Genomic DNA, 21,271 nt, shown 5'->3' on the forward strand with positions numbered 1-21,271 from the left:
TAGGCCTTTTTTGTTCTCCTCCTGGTATTATGATTCCATGAGCTGTATGCTCGAAATATGTCACTTCTATGTGAACATCTAGAGCGTAACCAGTGGGTCCATCTGCTTCTGGTTCTTCGACCACTTTACCCTCATGATGGCTTCCAAACGACGCAGGGTGCCCAAATGCTGTACTCGTTACTCTGCCCTAGACGGGAGGACTCATAAAGACTAACGTTTCACACTGATTGTCGCCCCATATTCAGCTTTGAACTGAGCCCTGTCAAAGCCAAACTGGGATCCAACCACCTGTCCGCCTCTACGCCGGCCCACTAGACAGACGGGATACGAAACAGGGTTCAATTTTGCTCCCTGGCACCAAAAGCTCGCTATGCTGTCCGCGATTGCTCTGTAGTTCAAGGCCAAGCACCAACTAGACAGCTTAGCTTGTGGTGAATCGAATCGCCCCTCTTGTCAGGGCACCTTTACCGGATCAGCATAGACGAGACACCACGATGCTGCCCACGTTTTTATCACGAGGCCGAGGCCGTCCCCTAGGCCCAGTAGATCAAACCAAGTGGGCGCGATATTCTAGGTCCCCGGCCGAAAGGTTCAAGATAGCAGCCATAGATCTTGGCCGATGACTATCTAGAGATGGGCGCTATTGAGATGTGAAATGGCTAGAGAGCCCCGAGATGCCTAAAATCTCAAGGAAGAGATTCAGGCATGCAGGGCCTCCTTTGAGTCGACGATAAGGGACGCGCCATGACTCGCCACAAGTTACAGTATTCATGTTGGTTTCCGATTACATCGTTACACCAATTCCGCTGAAGAAGACGGGACGATTAAGATTACGCCGATGATGACGAGATTGCTCTCCAGCTCTACCACTAACGTAGCATTGATCTTTATTTACTGGGGCACGGGGCGGGTTGTGACATGACGTGACTTGGCAGCAGATCAGCACCCACTCCAAGACATGCTTGCGTCTGTCACCTTTTCTAGAACGATGTCAAATACTGTAATGCTGTCAACTGAGCGTGCAAGATGCTTCATGTTTTCTCTTCTCTTCCAATTTATTTCGTATATCCCCTCAGTGGCTCCCCATACTACAGGGCCCGATGACTCAGCCCAGATCGTTTTCATCCAACGCAAAGCCACCTCTTCTTCCTTCTCTGATGCTGGATACACGATACCTCAGTTAACCGCGACAGAGGCAATGGATTGAATTAGTCATTCAGAGGCTGATAACTTGATTCTCATGTCATTTTTGCTCTTCTTTTTTTCTCATTTTCTCCAGGTCCTCAATCAGTTGGGTTTGCACCAAATCCTTCACTAGTCCACGAAAAGACAAGCTCATCAAATTCACAACGAACCAGACACGTCTTCAATCGTTTCACAACATGTAGCCAGTCAGAAATTCCCTTTGCAACAATTCGCATTCCATTACCGCTGATGACTTTCCGCGGCGATAAGGCGGCGTCAACCTTAAACGGGAAAAGCTCCAAGGATTCGCCAAGGGGCCGCTGAGCAGCCGGAGCTGTCAGACGGACGAAGCACTTTGTTTTTCAACTTCGTCCGTTCCCTTCTCACAAAAACTTGCAATTGGCAAGTTCTACCTTTGTTTTCGGGCAGCCATTGGAGATGGCCTCGTACCTGTACCAGCTCCTCGGCATGGGGCCAAAGAGATCGCCCCCGACAATCGTGCCGACGGACGAGATTGCGCCCTTGCATTTATTTGACGATACGACGACTCTGCGGGGCTTCACGCTCATGTGGACCTTCAAGTTCGACGAGGTGCTGAACGCGGATATGCTGGGCGATTCGCTGTCTCGGCTCTTTCAGATGGAGGGCTGGCGGAAGCTTGGTGGAAGGCTTCGACTCAGAGTAGGTAAATGGTGTATGGAAGCCAATTGGCATCATGGCAATCAAGATGGTTTAGCTGATTCAAGCTCAGCCCGATGGATCAGCTGAGATTCACATTCCGCGTCTTTTCACAGAGGGGCGACCGCCGCTTTACTTCACAAAAGAGAGCTTCGGCATGCGCATTTCAGAGCACCCAGAAGCATCCAAGCTGCCAAGTGCAACAGACAAATTGACAACGTTCCCAAGCGCTCGAAACTACCAATCACTAGCCCTTGGTCCCGGAGCACCCAAATGCATCGATGACTACTTTTATTCCGACCATCCGATATACGGCCTCCACGTTGTGAACTTCACAGACGCAACATTGGTCTCCATCAATTTCAACCACTGCGTCAGTGATCTCGCCGGTCTCATGGCCGTCCTGAACGCATGGCAGCTCGTCTTGGCAGGCAAACCCGAGGCCGTACCTCCATTCAAGGGCTTTTTCGAGGACACCATGGCTGGCCTTTACAAATCAGAGCCAACAGAAAAGTTTGTGCTGGCCGACAAACAGCTCTCGGGCTTTGGACTTGCTTCGTTTGGACTTCGACTTATTTTTGACTCGTGGTGGAATTCCCCTATTGAATCGAAGCTTGTTTGCATTCCGAAAAAGGTGATGGATGCTTTTGTACAAGACGCCAGGGACCAGATTTCGAAATCAGAAGAGGCCGCTGCAGACTCGCCTACATTCATCAGTGAAAACGATATCATCGTAGCACTGGCAACAAAGACGATGGCGAAGAATATATCTCCTAGCCGCCCTCTTACAGCCCTGCAGGCCGTTGACCCTCGCAGCCGTGTCAAGTCAGTCTTTCAGCAAGACGCCGCATATGTCTGCAACGCACCAGCAGCAGCATTTGTCCAGTATACCAACCAAGAAGCTGTCGACAAGACCATCGGCGAACTAGCACTCGAGAGTCGAAAGGCCCTCCTAAAGCAACTCACCGAAGAGCAAATGAAGGCCGTCGCTGCGCTGGCATACAAATCGATGGGGGCCACCGGAAACCCTCCGATGTTTGGAGAGAGCAACATGGCCTTTCTAGTGTTTTCCAACTGGAGCAAAGCCGCGTTTCTAGAAACGGTAGATTTCAGCCCAGCGATTGTCAAGAGTGCTGAGACGGCTCGTCCTGATGGGAAGCAGGGCCGTCCAATTTATTACCATTCACAGAGTATAGAAACGAGTAGATTTTCGACAAACGTCATTGTGATTATGGGGAGAGATTTAGAAGGAAACTTTTGGCTGAATGCTGATTATCCAGCGCACCATTGGCCTGCATTGTTGGAGCAGCTGGAGCGATATGCATAGATTCTGTAAAGAGCACAAAAATCCGCATTGATAGATTTTGGCCTGCATAGACATTAATCATGACTGATTTATAATCAAGTTAATGAAAGAATTGTCAGTTTGTTCACGATGATTACCTATGTCTGGTCATAATTCTTGGTCGAGTTAGTGAAAAAAAAGACCCCCCGTCGGTTTGTTCACGATGATCACTCTTGTTGGTTTATTTCTTGGTCGAGATAATGAATTGTTTGTTCACGATGATCACTTTTGTTGGGCCATGACTCTTGATCGAGTCAATGACTTGTTGATTAATGATGATCACTTTTACCTAGCCCTGATTCTTGATCGAGCTGATGAAAGAAGTATTAGTTGTCCAAAAACTGGCTTGTCTGCCTGCACTCAAGTCTCATACGTAAGCTCTTGTTGTGAATCAAAGTGTATTGTAAATATTAAATTGTCAGATCTATCGTATATCTATTAATCGTCTAAAAGCAGGCAAGGAGAGGCATGGCCATCGCTGCTGCTACCAAATAGAGGCTTGCAGTGACCACTCCAGCAGCATTCTTGCCCGATCCAGTCTTGGTTGGGCTCGCCGCAGCAGCAGTGCTGTCCTGTGCAGAGCTTCCAGTATTCGCGGCTCCATTGTCAGAAGCGGTAGTCTGGGGGTCGTTGGAACCTGAGCCTGAGCCAGAGCCCGATCCTGATCCTGAACCAGATCCTGAACCAGATCCTGAACCAGATCCCGAGCCAGAGCCTGAGCCAGATCCTGAACCGGAGCCAGAGCCGCTGGATCCCTTGACACCGGCAGCAGTAATGGTATAGACGGTTCCATCGCCGCCATTGGTGTAAGTAAAGACTGATCCACTAGCAGGCGCAGTCACCGTTCCGGCATGGTTGCTAAGCGTTGCCGTTCCAGTGGCGGGAAGATTCGTCGGCTTGTAGAATGTGCTGACTCCATCGAGAGAGTATCCCAAGTCCTTGATGCAGTCGTACTGATCCAGGTATGGGCCACATGAATCAAATGGTGTGTTGAGCTGTGACTCAAGCGAATTCACATTTGAGAGGCCAAGGAGGGTGGGATCGGTTTCAGGGCAGATTTCGAGGAAACTGATGCTTGATTAGCACAAAAGTTTCTCACGAGCAGGTTTCTAGTATAAATGCGTAGCAGAAGAGCAAATACGGATGATGAGACTTGAGACTTACGTTGAGATGGCACCGCTAATCTCGCAGCAGTCGCACCCCTGAATCTGCTGAAGGTTGCTGCTAGCATCACCCGAGTTTGCATTGTTTGAGCACGTTGCCGTCTCCTGGATGGCGTCGTTGTAGGCGAGGAACACTTTACCCAAGTTGCATGAGCATGCATTAGGGGCATCGTTAGGGATCGGGAAATAGGGCACTGGCAGCTTGGCAATGGGGCAGTTGAGCATATAGTCGGTGATGTAATTTTGGTACTCGCACTGCCAGACTCGGTTCCAGCAAAAGGCGGAATAGCAATTGTAATTGTCGACATAGTTTTGACATCCACAGGCCAGGATCTCCTGTTGGCTGTTGTCCTTTTTGGCCTGGGCGATACAGGAGCTCAGCTGGTCGTTTGCCTGCTTCTGGCAGCTTTCGAAGCCAGATGAATCGGCACATCCAGTGCTGGTCAGGGTCACGCTGCCAGTGGCAGCAAGAGCCGCTGTAGAGAGCAGAGGAAGCAATAGTAGACGCTGCATTGTGTTGTGAGTGGTGTAGCTTTGGTTTTCTTTGCACGAGCTCAATGAGAGAAGAGACAACAAGGAAGAGACAACAAGGAAGAGACAACAAAAGAAGAAAACAACAAAGCAAAGGGGAATAAGGGCACGATGGAAATAAGTGTCCTAGCCAGAGACATCAGAGCGCTATACAGTAGAGCCGCAGCACGAGCACGGGCTCGCCTGCCAGTCGCGCCCTTTGGTCTGCAGCAGTCTGCCTTGGCCCGAAGCCCAAATCGGCGCGGCTGAAAAACGAAGCCCCATCGCCAGTGGATACGCAACATTGACTGATTTCCCAAAGAGCAGCTGCGTGATCCCAAAACGGGTCCAACCGCACGCACGTTGCCTGCCGAGCGATCCGTATTCCGCGCTCTCGAGGCCAGCAAAGACGGTCTGTCGTTCGACTAGCATGCGCAGGCAGGATTCGCCGAGTCAAGACCCCCAGATTAGCGAGCGTCGACGGCCGTGGGATTGGCCAACAGGGCGAGCCTCAATCTTTTTCTCGATCCCGTTTGGCCTATTGCGTCTAGTCCAAAGTCCTTTTGGTCGGCCATCTCGGTTGAGGCGCGGAACCGTCGAATATGTTGCGTTCCGTATGCGCATCCAAGTCTGCCTATAAAGAGCGAGCCGGCGAGAACCAGTTCGCCTTGCTTGGTCAGAATCGAAAGACGAATGATGGAATGGTGGACGACTGGCTTGCGCGTTGCTATATGCCTTGCAACGGAAGTGACGGGAACTAATATGATGTTGGGTCAACCGATAAATTGTCCACAGTGAGGGTGAATTGTGTGAGGAATCAATTGTGTCCAGCGTCGTTTTCCCCCTACCAGTTCTTCGGCTCCTCGCTTATGATACGCTACACCCTGCCCTTGGCTGCGCGATATCGACACGTGCATCCCTTATCAATTCCACACTCGAGATATTTACGAATAATGATAATGATCCGAAGCCTTATACATGAGAAATCAGATGAGAAAAGGATGCACTTCTGCTGCCCATTTCTCTCAGGCTCTGTGTAAGCGCTTGCAACTGAGACCCGGTGGGCTCGTATTTAGGCTCAAGATCTAGATTATGAGTTAGCTTAATCGATATTTTACCTCTTCGGGCATCAAATCCCGGGCAAGGGTGCGATGCGGCAGATTGTCTGCTTACCCTGCAAATGCGAATGTGATATTTGACAGAACACTTAGCAGGTGGTAGCTCGTACGATATATTCAGCAAAATATGGCAGTTTGCATTGTGTATTATTTCCATATTATAAATGTCGATCCGTCAGTGGGCTGGCTGCAATAGAGTTGGAAATAACCATGTGTGGGCAATTTTATGTTTATTGCCGCTGAGATCAGTCAATGTGGGCCTCACTCACAGTTAATCAGTGAACATCTCATATGAAATTCTCACTCACCTAGCAATGACCGAATAACTGCGCTATACGAGGTATTTCAAAAGTTATGACAATCATTTCTCAATGTGCTCTTTTCACGGAATGAGCTTTTAAAACAGAGGCCTATGATAAACTGATGAAATGCATGGTGGCGCATTGAAGAAAATGTAGCCGATGGATACTTATCGATAAGAGGCCTGTTGAGATGGCGTATGTTAATTCACCTGTCAAGAAATCTCAGGCAAAGGGATAATTTCTAGGAAAAAAAATCCTCGTTGCTATAAATATTAACAAATAACATAGGTACGTTCTATTTTCATTATGCATATATATAAAAACGAGAATGCTGTCAGTAACCATTGAAATTTTACCGATTGTTCAGTACGCAACATGATGTTTCGTCGGATGAACAGCGCGATAGAATTGACCATCTTACATACCAAAGCAGACAATCTATTTCGTGGGAAAGATCATCTGTTTTTACTCATAAGCCTAGCTAAAATTGCTCACAAAGCAAATTGTTTTCATTCATCTACATGAATCTCTCAGTTCATTCATGCTGTTGATACCGCTCGAACTGCGCTACGATGCTATGTTGAGCCTAGCGAATATGCGGCGCTACTGGCAGCCTCGAAGGATCATGAATGCGCGTAAACGATTGGCTGTGTCATTAGGCAGCGACGCGTAGTCTTGAAATCCAAAGATCTCGCGAGGCTGGAGTTAATTAACCCATCTGTTACGGGGGCCATTACTTTCTTTCTCGCTATAATCTCTGCATCTGTACATAAGAGTATCCACACGGCGTCGGCCATCCTCCCGCGAATATATTTGTATAGCACATGTCATCTTCGAGATGGCATCGCTTCCGAGCGATAGCCAGTACTTAGGAAGAGAAAGGCGGACTTTCCGCGCGCGAGGTGTGCCTTACGACTGGAATCGCGACAGACTTGGATCTTTTTTGACGGAGAATGGCTATGTTAACCCGGTCATCCATTCTCTAACCAACGAAATTCATGGGCGTTCGCAGACGGCTACAGTCACTTTTCAAGATGTTCCCAATCAACTACAGGAACGTCTAGCTGACCCGGCTAAAGGGGTTGGTCTATATGTGCCCTCGTCGGATCAACACAGCAGACCGCGGAGCTTGATGCTTGACACTGCCTTTCTTGGTGTTACAACCTTATACAGTCCTCCCCCACACGAACATAAAGTCGAGTAAGTGAATCATATGTTACTCGCCGTCCATTAAAATACTGACATTGTCAAGCCTTGTCGCGATCTCTGGCCTCGGCGGACACCCGTTTGGGTCGTTTAAAGAGCGGCACGGGGAGCATATGTGGCTCCGAGATGCCCTCCCGTATGATGTAACTGAAGAAAGTTGCGACAACAGACCCGTTTCGCGTGTCATGGTATATGGCTACAGCTCAAATCTTTTTCAGAGCGACAGTTTCCAGAATCTGGAAGATTTAGGGACGGCTTTTCATCGTCATCTTAGAAAGCTGGCAATCGCAGGCACATTCAAGCCGATCGTATTCATCGCCCACAGCTTAGGCGGATTGATAGTCAAGCAGGTATTTGCACTTGCCATGATTATCTATACTGTCTTCTCACGGTATACTAGACCCTTATATCACTCTATAAGTCTAAAGACGAGGAAGATCAAAAACTATTACGAGCGGTATACGGAATCGCCTTTTTTGGTGTTCCACATGACGGCATGGACATTAGTTCCCTCATTCCTATGGTTGAAAACGGGCCGAACCGATTTCTATTGGAATCTATTGGATGCTTTAGCTCACAGATCCTGAGTACTCAGCATCGTGAATTCCTGGAGGCACTGGGGACTCAAGAGTCGAAGATAATTTGTTTTTACGAGACCCGCATGTCACCAACCGCCATAAAGGTCTGCAATCGCCAATGATTTAGTTATTGTTATACTTTACTAATGGATAATAGGATGAAAGAGGAAACTGGAAAATAGCAGGCCCGGCTGCCGTTTTGGTATCAAAATCCTCCGCCACACACTGCCGAGAGTGGGAGAATGGGCCACAGTTTATCTGTGCCATCAACCGTACTCACTCAGAAATGGTCAAGTTTAGACCAGAAGATGATGAGTACGAAAAAGTAATGGCATTCATTCAAGGCCTCGTCCGAGAGGCACAACAAACTCAAGAACAAAAACGTATGTGACTATTCTATGCTCTATGCCAACCAGCTTTAATAGAAATGGTATTGAAACTTTATAGATCCATTACGCCAAATATCGCCAGAACAAATACGCAAGTGCCTGCAGTCGCTAGCCTTCGAGCATATGCAAACCCGTTCCTCTGGCGTCAATGACGCTAGCTCAGGAACCTGCAAATGGCTACTTTACCATGAGACGTATATACGCTGGATTGAATCTAGCCATGGACTTTTTTGGATCAAAGGAAAGCCAGGTTCGGGGAAGTCCACACTTCTCAAATATGCCTTTAGTCACCAAAAGAATCTTTCCCGTACAACGAATAACACAGCAAACAGCGATATTTTTCTCTCCTTTTTCTTCCACGACCGTGGAGAGGAACTTCAAAAGACTCCGTTTGGCCTATTCCGATCTCTTCTCCATCAAGTTCTCAAGCAGGCGCCTGATGCGTTATCGGATCTTGTTGACGATTTCACACAAAAGTGCAAGGATATGGGCAACTACCAGGAGAAATGGAATTGGGATTCCAATGAATTATGGCGCTTCTTAGAGTCGTCTTTTCCGAGAGTCTTAGCAGTTCGTTCCATCTGGCTGTTTGTTGATGCTCTAGATGAGTGCGGCGAAAGAAATGCAAAAGACCTTGTCAAGAAGTTTAAACTCCTAGTTGAAAGGATTACGCCTCTGTTTACTCACGGCAATAAACTCCGGATCTGTTTCAGCTGTCGTCATTACCCAATACTAAGCTCTACTGCTTTATTGGAGGTATGCCTCGAGAGAGAGAACCGAGGTGACATTTCCACTTATGTACGGTCCGAACTATTCCCATACGGAGAATCAATGTCAATCACGATTCCAGACTTAATTATAGATCGTGCTTCTGGCGTCTTTTTATGGGCAGAGCTGGTAGTAAAACTCGTTATAGATCTTGGACTAAATGGCGATGGGCCAGCCAAGATTATGGCGGCAGTGCATTCTATCCCAAAAGGCCTCGACGAGCTATATGAAAGACTCATTCGCAATATGACACCAGCATCTCTAAAACTAATCAAGTGGGTTTGCTTTGCCACGCGGCCATTGTCGGTTAGTGAACTACGGTGGGCTATGGCTGTCAGAGCCGATTATTCCTCATTGAATGCATGCCAAAATGCAGAGGATTATATACCAGATGATGATCGCATGAAGAAACAGATTGTGAAGCTCAGTCGGGGGCTTGCTGAGGTCACAACGGGGGACGATCTAATTGTCCAGTTCATTCACCAGTCAGTCAAAGATTTCTTCATCGATATGGGCCTGTCGAAACTAGTTGAAGAGATCGTTGGAGACTCGACATCGCCCTATGCAGCCATTGGAGTGTCTCACTTGGAATTATCGAAAGCTTGCATACAATACTTTGCGATGGAAGAAGTCGTACAATTGACAAATTACGAAAGACAAAAATTGTATACGGAGTTCCCTTTCCTGCGCTACGCTATTTCTTCATGGGTAGCGCATCTGAAGAAAAGCGATGACTATGGAATCACGCCAGAGGGAGTATTGGACTTCTTTGAATGGCCGTTGAATAATCTACTGGATATCTGGACAAAAATTTACAATGAGATGCATCGATATTCAGACGGTTGCCCAACAGACGATACCCACCTTGAACACGTTGCAGCAAGGTATGATATCCAGGGAGTAATGAACGGCATTTTGCAGAGCCATAGTGTGACTACTATTGGAGTCGACTCAAAAGACGGTTCTGAAATGACACCGCTGGCATGGGCTGCAAAGAATGGGCATAAAGATATGTGCAGGCTCTTACTTGGCACGGGTCGGGTTGAGATCGATGCAAAATGTCTGAATAACCAAACGCCTCTATTCTTAGCTGCACAGGGGGGGCATCAGGCTGTGGTTAGCCTCTTGCTTGCCACGAAACAGGTTGACATCAATGTGGAAGATGGAGCGGGCATGACACCACTATCATTAGCTACAAAGAATGGAGATTTGGCTCTAGTCAAGCTATTATTTGACACAGGCCAGATCGACTTCAATACAAAAGCCCATGGTAACCTCCGCTCGCTGTTATATGCGGCAGGGAATGGACACGAGGCTATGGTAAAGTTATTCCTCGCCACAGACCACGCAGAGATGATCTATTCAACGAATTATGAGGGCCACACGCCGCTAACGTTGGCCGCGATGAAAGGGTACGAGGTTGTAGTCAAGCTTTTGCTCGCCACGGGCAAGGCTGAGATCAATTTAAGGGGCTTTGGAGGTCATGCAGCGCTGGCATTGGCTGCGATGAGTGGACAGGATGCTGTAGTCAAGCTCTTGCTCGCCACGGACCAGGTTGAGATCAACCCAAAGAACAAGATTGGTGAAACGCCACTATTAATTGCCGCGGAGCACGGACACGAGGCTGTGGTTAAGCTTTTGCTCGATACAGGCAAAGTCGAGATTAATTCACAGAACTGGGGTGGCGACACGGCGTTGTCAAAAGCCATAGATAAGGGGCACGAGGCTGTGGTCAAGATTTTACTCGCCACGGGCCAGGCTGACATACATTCAAAGTATTTGGGAGATTGGACAGCCCCCTCATGGTTTGGAACGCCAAATCGTAAGGCTATCAATGATCTGCTTAAACAATATTCCCGACTTCGTTCTTAGGATCAATCTGTATAAATTTAAAAAGTTCATAGATTAACGGTCAAACGATCAGTGGCAACTCATACGAGAATCCTCACTCATGTGAACATTGGCTAAATATGTATTTATAATGTATGTAGAATATGGTCAATATTTATGACACTTGTTCCTTCGTTATTTGTTCTCTGCATCAACTTCACCGATCAAAACCTGGACGAAATAAAATGAATGTTGCCTAATCCGAAACTTGCAGTCAGTAAAGTGGTGTCCTCTTGTAGATAAGAATTGACACCAAGTTGATTTTGTATTCGGATCTTTGGCCAGAGGGAGACTTGTACAGCTCATATGCACTGTTTATTAGGCGAAAGCCAAAGTCAGCAAACTGGACCACTGCCGCCGCTATGTCGACAGCGTTGCCTGGATCCATATCCGAGCGATCACGGGCTATCGCGATAATGCACACACTTCAGGGCTGCTGAAGGATCGGAGGAAACAGTTCAAGCAAAGTAAAGCTGTTGTGATGATTCAATTATACAACCCCGCTTTGCTACGTGAGGTGCTTCTCTTGTCTTTGATGTGGTTGATTGATCCTTCAGCCGCACCCAAGGCCCAAGGCTGCACCCAAGGCTGAAGCTGGCCACAGTCGTATTGATGCCTAACGTTACCCGGGAATTCTAGGCGACCATGCAAACGCAAATATCACACCGCTGTAATGTATTGGTAATTATTATTTAGTATTTATTTGAAGATAATAATGAAATGTCTATTATTCATATATCTAGATAAAAGTTTTGAATAGCTGGCGACTCACTTTGACCACTTGAATGACAGCAGCGAATTTTCTCAAATGAGGCAGATGAGGATGTAACATATAAAATATTTACAACTTAATGACAGTGATACTGCATGCATCATATTAGTTGAGTGCTAATTAGACGGATATCGTATGAAGGGGAAGTATGAACATTAATCTTACGGGTGACAGAGCGCGGAGGCTTAATGGATCATGAGTTCCGATAGCCATCCCTGAAATTTTCATATTGATTCGGTTGAGACTTATTGATGATTGTCCCATCAATATCCTACAGCTACATGATGAGATCAGTTTTTGATGAGGCGAGCCACAGATATAGTGGAAGATGAATTGAACAAAAAAGAGTCCACTGACTCAATATGCGACATATGAAGTAGCTCAAGCAGTTGGAAGACATCTAAATCTCGAGCCTTCCGATTCATTATTTTCATTAAGCTAGAATTTACTTTTCAAAATGATGATTACTGTCTGACATTTACGTGCATTCGTATGAATTCCACGATGCATAAATCCTCTTTTCCTGAAAAGCCTCCTGAGCGTTATAGAAATGGAAGTACATGAATAGCCCGATATCCAGTACATTTTTGCCCAGTGCACAATAAATACTGTATTCAGAAGCTCGAAAAAAGAAGGGAAAGCCTCTTTTTGGGATGATTCTATACAAGCCATAAAGCCTAGTTAGAACCTATGTGCTTCTTTGCAGCTATCCAACTTGTAGGCTACTAATGTTCGCTCTTGACACTCTGATATTGAAGCATCTCTATGACGCATATTATCATCTTATAACCCTCAACTAATCAGTCGGGATATAGGTTGGCGGTATCCAGCGTCTCGTAAAGGCATATAGTCATATCGTGTAGCAGATACCAAACTCATATCAAACTCTGAATCAATCGTTTTCACAAGTATACCTTATAGAGGCTGCCACACGCACATACCCATATGAAACGTACTATCAAAACACATCAGCATCATCAATTACAACCCAGTCATTAACACTCACCTCGCAAATCCAGCCAAGAGTGACGAAATCCGCCGCATCTCATCCAAACTAGCATCTCTCTCCCAATACACATCCTCATACCTCCCCTCTTCCTGCATAGCCCTCCTCAACGCCGTCGAAGCAATGGTAAAAGCAAGACATAATATGATATCGCAACGAAATCGCGTGCTCGCATAAATACTCAATTTCGAATCCAACAGCGAAGGGTAAATAAGATCAACGGTACTATACGTCAAGGAAAGCAGACACTAAAAAAAAAAAACTGTTAGAGTATATCCTAAGTGGTGCTATATAAATTCTTGGGAGGGTTACCAAGAGGACGATGAGGCCGTCCATGAAGCCGCATACATCGCATAGTCTCCTGGCTGAAAAGCACAATATAAAAGTATAGAGGCTTCCTGAGATTATGCGGACGGCTAGGTAGAGGACTCGAGCGTGGGAAGAAAAGAAACGGGAAACGACGGGACAGTTTTGCGATTCATCCATCACGTATAGTTGAAGATAAGATGAGTGACCTAAAAACACTAATAAGATACTATCGTCATTCCATGCTGAGATTAGGATTATGCTCGTCTTGTTATCTCATACAGTCATTTGTAAGCAACAGATAGCCGTATAGCAATATGGTGTAACATCGACGTAAAGACAAATCAATATTTTTCTTCCAAAGAGATACTTAGGGATACTTAGTCGGAGAGATGAAGCCATCCGCACCCGACACAAAGACGGGGCTGGAGATGGATTATACGCAGACGGAGACTTGCAATGTCCATCGCCACTCGGTATATGCCCGATTGTGTCATGAAAAGGGGAGCTTCAGCCCGTGCGAAACAGTGTGTTATTCCTAATTACCCCGTAGCCTGGACGATAGAGCAGAACAGCTGGGCCGTCCCACACACCAAAGCGTCCAATCCAATATAGTAATTCACGCGACACAACACGGCAATCATGCCACACTTTAGCTAATGTAGTAGTATCAACAGAGACTAGAGTGCCTTTTCCGCGTATTTGACGGGCCGGGCTGGTTAAGCCTCATCTGATTCGCGAAGCTAGGGAATTATTGACAAAGTCCGTCGCTGATCCCTGCTCATCCGCCTACTCCGCATGCACCCAAAGAGGTAATTAGGGATGAGAAAGGGACCAATCAGAGGCGAGGAATTTAAAGGTCCCCACTTTTAGAATAACGAAGAAGAGGCCATCCCCCAGCTTTTTTTCGAGGGTTGTTCAACGGTTGTGATTTCACGAGATTCTTGAGTGATGAGAGTGAAAAGTGGTTGCCAGCAGCGTAAACCACCAGTGTCTTGCATTCTTGGTATCCTGAATGATAAAAGGAAAGAAAACGTTTCTTATTAATACATTAAAAAAGGTATATGCTGTCCAATTCTCAGCTCTGCTAAAATTGGACAATGAAGTTGGTCATGTCATGATTCAGTAGCCGGCGTGGATGTTGTGGAAGAAGAAGAGATGTTTGGATCAGCTTTAATCTCAGAAAGCCTCTTTGCTATTTCAGCAGTCGACTTTTCCGTCGACGACGTGCACTCAAGACACTGGCGGCACTCAAGATTCCGCCTCAGCTGCTCCTCGCACCAGGCCAGCCGGGCAAACAGGTCCTTTGTCGACTGCCTGCGTTTGCGCGGCGCGGCTGGTGCGCTTGGCTGACAAACGACTTTGAGCTGGAATTTTTTGAAAGAGGGAGTATGTCAGCGGCGGTTTGTCTCGTTTTCTCTTATCTTCTATAGTATGGGCGGAGAGTATTTGGGTGCCGCACCTTGATGCACATGGAACATGGGCTTTTTCGGTTGCACTTCTTTTTGCGCTTCTGGCAGAGCCGACATGCAAGTTTCCTTGCTTCCTTTGCGGGTTTGTGGGGAGAGGAAGCTGAATCGACGGAGCCCACGGAGCCCATGGTCGGATACTTGTTGAGTGTGAATGTGAATGAGAATGATGTGATGTGATGATGTGGAAAGTTTTCAAAATGGATACTTTTTCAGCTAAAGACGTGTGTCGAATGAGAAGACAGATATGAGAGACAAAAAAGAATCGTAACTGCCATGGAAGCTTGATTAGCACCCTTTAAAAGTGTTCAAGATGCGTCCTGAGATTGGCCAAAGACAGGAGAATATCACATTTTCTAGGTTTGTCGTCAAAGCTCAAAGGTCGGCCAACTCGAAAGAGGAAATAGTAGGCCCCGGTTTAAGCCAATGCACAGATCAGCCTAGTGACAAACTTTGTTCAATAAAGAACGTTATGGGTCCCGGGAAATCGAGTCATGGATCATGAAGATCGATACCTATGCGACTCGGTAGGGCATAGCCAAGCTGGATCGGAGTGCTCCGTCGAAGCCTTCGGGGTGGAAGAAGCGACCAAGAAGCCGGAATCGTGCTCTGTCGACACCCCGAAAGAGAGCAACAAGCACACGGTGGCTCGGGGTCTATCAAGAGCCCGTCGTTGTGGAGCAGGGACGCGAGACCACGATTGGACAAGCGGGATCGTACACAGACAAATACGGATACTGAAACTCCGCAAGATGCTGTACGTATCGTCAAGGGCACGGCTGTGGGATGTTGCACGGGGCTGTGAGGCGGCCCTTTCAGTTGTCTCTGACCAGCTAACAGAGGCAAAAGGAGCCACCCCTGAATTATCAATCAGGGCTGACGACGGGCTCCTTATCGTTCAATGGTTCGGAGGTTTGTAAACGTGGGCCACCCGAGATGCCGGCGCGTTGGCAGGCTGCGGCTCTCCGACGAGGGTCATATAAATCCTGTAAATAAAATGTCAGATCATGACAACTCTCTCGGTTCACGGAAGGTATTCCAGGGGTTCTGGGACAGACACCAGTCATCGTCGACGCTGTTGATCCAAGTTTACGAGAATACGAAGCTCGACGTTGACGAACCGTGAAGAGAACTGACTGAGTGGTGATTTTGAGTTGATAGACGATCAAGTTTGTTTGAATATCGACACATTTGAAGAAGAGAAAGCTACTTCACTCAGCACCTGGAAAAATGCCAGCTGGGCAGCCGGCAGAGGGCGGTGACTCGAGCCCTGAGTCCCGTGCTCAGTCGCCACACGGAAGCGCCCAAACATACGTCGACGGTCAACAAAACTTTTCCCTCGATCCCGACTCCAAGAACGCCAAAGACAAAGACAATAACAACGACGGCGACGATGATTCCTCGGAGAACAACAGCCGCCACGAGATGGAGCGGCGAATGAGCGTCGTGCAGCAACTGGCCCGCCAGTACACGCACGCCTCGGGCATCGATATTCAAGGCCAGGCCACGTCGCTGTTTGGGAACAACGATCCCGACTCGCCGCTGAACCCCATGAGCAGCAAGTTTAGCGGACGCACGTGGGCGAAGACGGTGGCCAAGTATGCTGCTGAGCACGGCTCGGGGTTTCGACACAGTGGCATTTCGTTTCGGAATATGAATGTGTATGGATACGGAAGCGAGACTGATTTCCAGAAGGATGTTGGCAATGTTTGGCTTTCGATTCCGGATCTTGCTCGACAGGCATTCAGCAAGTCTAACAAGAGACGGATCGATATCTTGCGCAACTGTGATGGTGTCTTGAAGTCTGGAGAGATGCTTGTTGTTCTGGGACCGCCTGGTTCTGGATGTTCCACGTTTCTCAAGTCGATTGCGGGCGAGACGAGCGGAATATACATTGACACCGAGACTCACTTCAACTACCAGGGCATCAGCGCAGAGGAGATGCACACTCAGCACCGAGGTGAAGCCATCTACACGGCTGAAGTCGACGTGCATTTCCCCATGCTTTCGGTTGGCGATACGCTTTCATTTGCTGCCATGGCACGAGCTCCTCGAAGTCTTCCTCCTGGAGTGTCCAATGACGAGTTTGCAGCTCACTACCGTGATGTTGTTATGGCCATGTACGGCATTAGCCACACCGTCAACACTCGCGTCGGTAACGAATACGTTCGTGGTGTGTCTGGAGGAGAACGAAAGCGCGTCACCATTGCCGAAGCCACGCTCTCCAACGCCCCTCTACAGTGCTGGGATAACTCTACTCGAGGTCTTGACTCGGCTAATGCTATCGAATTCTGCAAGACGCTGCGTCTACAGTCCGACACCTTTGGCCAGACGAGTGCCGTGTCCATCTACCAGGCGCCGCAAAGTGCCTATGATGTCTTTGACAAGGTGCTCGTTCTCTACGAGGGACGACAAATTTTCTTTGGTCCTACAGATAAAGCCAAGGAGTATTTCGAGAACTTGGGCTTTGAATGTCCTGCCCGACAAACTACGCCTGATTTCCTGACTTCCATGACGGCGCCGACGGAACGAATTGTTCGTCTTGGATGGGAGAGTCGTGCACCTCGTACGCCTGATGAATTCGCTACGTGCTGGAGGAACAGCAACAACTACAAGGTTCTTCAGGGAGAGATTGAGAGCTACAACGCGGAGCATCCCATCGACGGAACCGACGCCCAAGCATTCCGCGAGCACAAAAAGGCCACTCAAGCTAAACGCCAACGCGTCAAGTCTCCCTACACCCTCTCGTACTCTCAGCAAGTCCGCCTCTGCCTCTGGCGAGGATGGCGAAGATTAAAGGGCGATCCCAGCCTGACCATCTTTTCGCTCCTATCCAACTCTGTCATGGCCCTCATCATTTCGTCCTTGTTCTACAACTTGCAGCCAACAACGGGCAGCTTCTACTCGAGAGCCGCTGCCCTCTACGTCGCCATCTTGTCCAACGCCTTTTCTAGCGCCCTCGAAATCTTAACGCAATACGCCCAACGGCCGATTGTCGAAAAGCATCAACGATATGGATTCCATCTTCCGTCTGCCGAGGCGTTTTCGTCGGTGCTTTGCGATATGCCGTACAAGATTGGTAACACGATTTGCTACAACTTGGTCCTGTACTTTATGGTGCATCTTAACCGTACCCCCGGAGCTTTCTTTTATTTCCTGCTTGTGACGTTTCTCATGGTGCTGGCCATGTCTGGAATTTTCCGATCCATGTGAGTTTCTCTTTTCCTTTCATGCCGTTGCCCATCACATCATCAAACTTCCTGCCAACTTTGACTGTCGCGCGACGGCAGCTTGTGCCCCACCCCAGCCCCACATGCCCTGAAAAGTGCCATTCAGCCTTTGTCCATACATCACTATTAGGTACCTTTGTCACTGCATCACCAAGCCCTTTGAGAGGATTATTTTATTAGAGTTGCAAGGCCGAGTGGCTTCTCGTGTGACAAGACTTGGCGGGATCGATGCCTCTATCCACTCCTTTCTCCTTTACATCGCCACACTCTTGTTCATACATCACCATGCCTTTGTCCATACATTACCATATATTACCATACATTACTATGCATTATCATACTGACATACAGACAGTGCTGCCCTATCGCGAACCCTTTCACAGGCCATGGTTCCCGCTTCGCTCCTGATTCTCGCCATGGTCATCTTCACCGGATTCGTCATTCCCGTCGACTACATGCTTGGGTGGTGTCGCTGGATCAACTATCTCGACCCTGTCGCCTACGGATTCGAAGCCCTCATGATTAACGAGTTCCACGGCCGCGAGTTTGAATGCAACTCGTTTGTCCCAAGCAGCCTGATCCCGGGCTACGAGAACGTGACATCGACACACCAAGCTTGTACCGCCGTCGGATCCGTTCCCGGACAGGCTCTTGTCAATGGCGATGCCTACATCAACTCGCAGTACAAGTACTTCCACGCACACAAGTGGCGCAACGTCGGAATCCTGATTGCTTTCCTTCTCTTCAACCACCTGGTGTACTTTGTCGCAACCGATGTGATTCAGGCAAAGAAGAGTAAGGGCGAGGTCCTCGTCTTCCGTCGCGGCCAGCTCCTCACTTCGACCGCCAAAAAGGGCGACATGGAATCTTCCTTGTCCGGACCGGTTCCTGTTGTCGAAAAAGGCTCCGACATTCCCAAGGAGTCAAGCGGCGCCAACATTCAGGCATCTACGAGTGTATTCCACTGGGGCAAGGTGTGCTATGACATCAAGATCAAGGGCGAACCACGACGGATTCTAGATCATGTGGACGGTTGGGTCAAGCCTGGAACACTGACGGCGCTCATGGGCGTGTCTGGTGCTGGTAAAACTACGCTTCTCGACTGTTTGGCCGACCGTATCTCCATGGGAGTCATTACGGGAGAAATGCTGGTGGACGGCAAGATTCGCGACAATTCGTTCCAACGAAAGACGGGATACGTCCAGCAGCAGGATCTCCATCTGGAGACTACAACCGTTCGTGAGGCTTTGGAATTCAGTGCTCTGCTTCGACAGCCAGCTAGTACTCCTCGAGCCGAGAAGCTGGCATACGTCGACGAAGTTATCAAGCTGCTGGACATGCAAGAATATGCTGATGCCGTCGTCGGTGTGCTTGGCGAAGGTCTCAATGTTGAACAGCGAAAGAGATTGACAATCGGAGTCGAATTGGCAGCCAAACCCCCGTTGCTCCTGTTTGTCGACGAGCCAACCTCGGGTCTCGATTCCCAGACATCGTGGGCCATCCTCGACCTGCTTGAAAAGCTCTCCAAGGCCGGCCAGTCCATTCTCTGCACCATCCACCAGCCATCCGCCATGCTATTCCAGCGCTTCGACCGTCTCCTCTTCCTGGCCAAGGGCGGCCGCACCGTGTACTTTGGCGACATTGGCGAAAACTCATCCACCATGACTGCGTATTTCGAGAAGCAAGGAGCTCCCAAGTGTCCTCCCAGCGAGAATCCTGCTGAATGGATGCTTTCGGCCATTGGAGCTGCACCGGGATCTACGACAGATATCGACTGGCACCAGGCTTGGCTTAATAGCTCTGAGTATCAAGATGTTCAGGCTGAGCTGCAGCGTCTCAAGGACGAAGGCAACAGCCACGGCGCTGACTTGATCAACGACAAGGCCTCGTATGCCGAATTCGCAGCCCCCTTTTGGTCACAGTTCTTTATCGTTACGCAGCGTGTCTTTCAGCAGATCTGGAGAACTCCGTCGTATATTTACTCCAAGTTCTTTTTGTGTCTATTCGTGTCGCTATTCATCGGTCTCGTCTTCCTTAATGCTCCGCTCACTATCCAGGGCTTGCAGAACCAAATGTTTGCCATCTTCAACATCTTGACCATCTTTGGCCAGCTCGTGCAGCAGCAGATGCCGCACTTCGTCACCCAGCGCTCGCTCTACGAAGTCCGTGAACGACCCTCCAAGACCTACAGCTGGAAGATCTTTATGCTCTCCCAGGTCGTGGCCGAGATTCCCTGGAACTCGCTCATGTCCGTCTTCATGTTTGTCTGCGTCTATTATCCCGTGGGCTTCAACAAGAACGCCGTGCCCGCCGACCAGGTTGTCGAGAGAGGAGGCCTCATGTGGCTGCTGTTCTGGCAGTTCCTCATCTTTACGTGCACCTTTGCCCACGCCTGTATTGCTATTACTGATACTGCTGAAGCCGGTGGTAATCTCGCCAACGTGCTCTTCATGATGTGTCTCATCTTTTGCGGTACTTTGGCGTCCCCCGACAGCATGCCCGGCTTCTGGATCTTCATGTACCGCCTCTCTCCTTTTACCTATTGGATTTCTGCAGTGCTGTCTACAGGCCTGGCCAACACCAGCGTTACGTGTTCCGCCAACGAGCTCGTCCACTTGAACCCGCCCAGCGGCCAAACTTGCGGCGAGTATTTGGGCGATTTCATCACGGCCGCTGGAGGTTATCTCCAGGATGCCAATGCCACAGAGGGATGCAGCTACTGCCCGATTGCCGACACAAACGTCTTTTTGACGAGTGTGAGCTCCAGTTACTCGCACCGATGGCGCGACTTTGGTATTGGAATGGCGTACATTATTTTCAACATTGCTGCGTCGCTGTTCCTCTACTGGCTGGTGCGCATGCCCAAGAAATGGGGCAAGAAGAAGGAGTAGATTCTTCAAGTCCCCATTTTGATGCTGTCAAGTGAATAATCCCACGAGGTCTCTCGTCTCCCTTGACACCATCAAAACAAACAAAACAACTGCATTACAAGATGCATTTACATTTCACAATCGCATTGCATTTACTCTCATCAGTAAATGCTCTCAACAACAGAAACTATTTTTCTTGCCTTTCCTTTCATAGATCCATCTTTTTTTTACAATTTATTAGAGAGGTAGTGTCAGCTTGACACCCCATCACTAGATTTTAAATCATCATGAGTTAATTTGACAAATGCCACTTTGTCCAGAACGAAGCATCCGCGAGAAAAATGGGTTTTATTTTTTCTTTCCTTTATATCATCATCTAACGAGTGTTTGACTATATATCTCATTATTTATCCATCCATAGACTATTTAAGAAATAGACAATTTGCCTATTTAGCGACGGGAAGGACTGTGTGACTCGCGAGAGCA

General features: G+C 48.2%; 4 protein-coding genes across 4 annotated transcripts; 3 read left to right on the forward strand and 1 right to left on the reverse strand.

Moving 5' to 3' along the window:
- Window positions 1-1,623: 1,623 nt before the first annotated feature.
- Window positions 1,624-3,190, forward strand: T069G_01990 (uncharacterized protein; the record flags this gene model as incomplete). Its single annotated transcript, XM_056169200.1, has 3 exons — window positions 1,624-1,866; window positions 1,937-2,579; window positions 2,655-3,190. The coding sequence occupies 3 exons, from the start codon at window positions 1,624-1,626 to the stop codon at window positions 3,188-3,190; spliced, it is 1,422 nt and encodes a 473-aa protein (XP_056034516.1).
- A 464-nt stretch (window positions 3,191-3,654) lies between these two features.
- On the reverse strand, window positions 3,655-4,884 carry T069G_01991 (uncharacterized protein; the record flags this gene model as incomplete). The annotated part of the gene is made up of 2 exons (XM_056169201.1): window positions 3,655-4,282; window positions 4,373-4,884. 2 exons carry the CDS (start codon window positions 4,882-4,884, stop codon window positions 3,655-3,657), a joined length of 1,140 nt encoding a protein of 379 aa, XP_056034517.1.
- A 2,255-nt stretch (window positions 4,885-7,139) lies between these two features.
- Window positions 7,140-11,114, forward strand: T069G_01992 (ankyrin repeats (3 copies) domain-containing protein; the record flags this gene model as incomplete). The annotated part of the gene is made up of 6 exons (XM_056169202.1): window positions 7,140-7,501; window positions 7,554-7,857; window positions 7,908-8,189; window positions 8,243-8,468; window positions 8,557-10,512; window positions 10,585-11,114. 6 exons carry the CDS (start codon window positions 7,140-7,142, stop codon window positions 11,112-11,114), a joined length of 3,660 nt encoding a protein of 1,219 aa, XP_056034518.1.
- A 4,801-nt stretch (window positions 11,115-15,915) lies between these two features.
- On the forward strand, window positions 15,916-20,806 carry T069G_01993 (ABC-2 type transporter domain-containing protein; the record flags this gene model as incomplete). Its single annotated transcript, XM_056169203.1, has 2 exons — window positions 15,916-17,894; window positions 18,271-20,806. The coding sequence occupies 2 exons, from the start codon at window positions 15,916-15,918 to the stop codon at window positions 20,804-20,806; spliced, it is 4,515 nt and encodes a 1,504-aa protein (XP_056034519.1).
- Window positions 20,807-21,271: the final 465 nt, after the last annotated feature.

This window comes from Trichoderma breve, chromosome 1 (genome assembly GCF_028502605.1).
Source record: "Trichoderma breve strain T069 chromosome 1, whole genome shotgun sequence".
Classification (NCBI taxonomy): domain Eukaryota; kingdom Fungi; phylum Ascomycota; class Sordariomycetes; order Hypocreales; family Hypocreaceae; genus Trichoderma; species Trichoderma breve.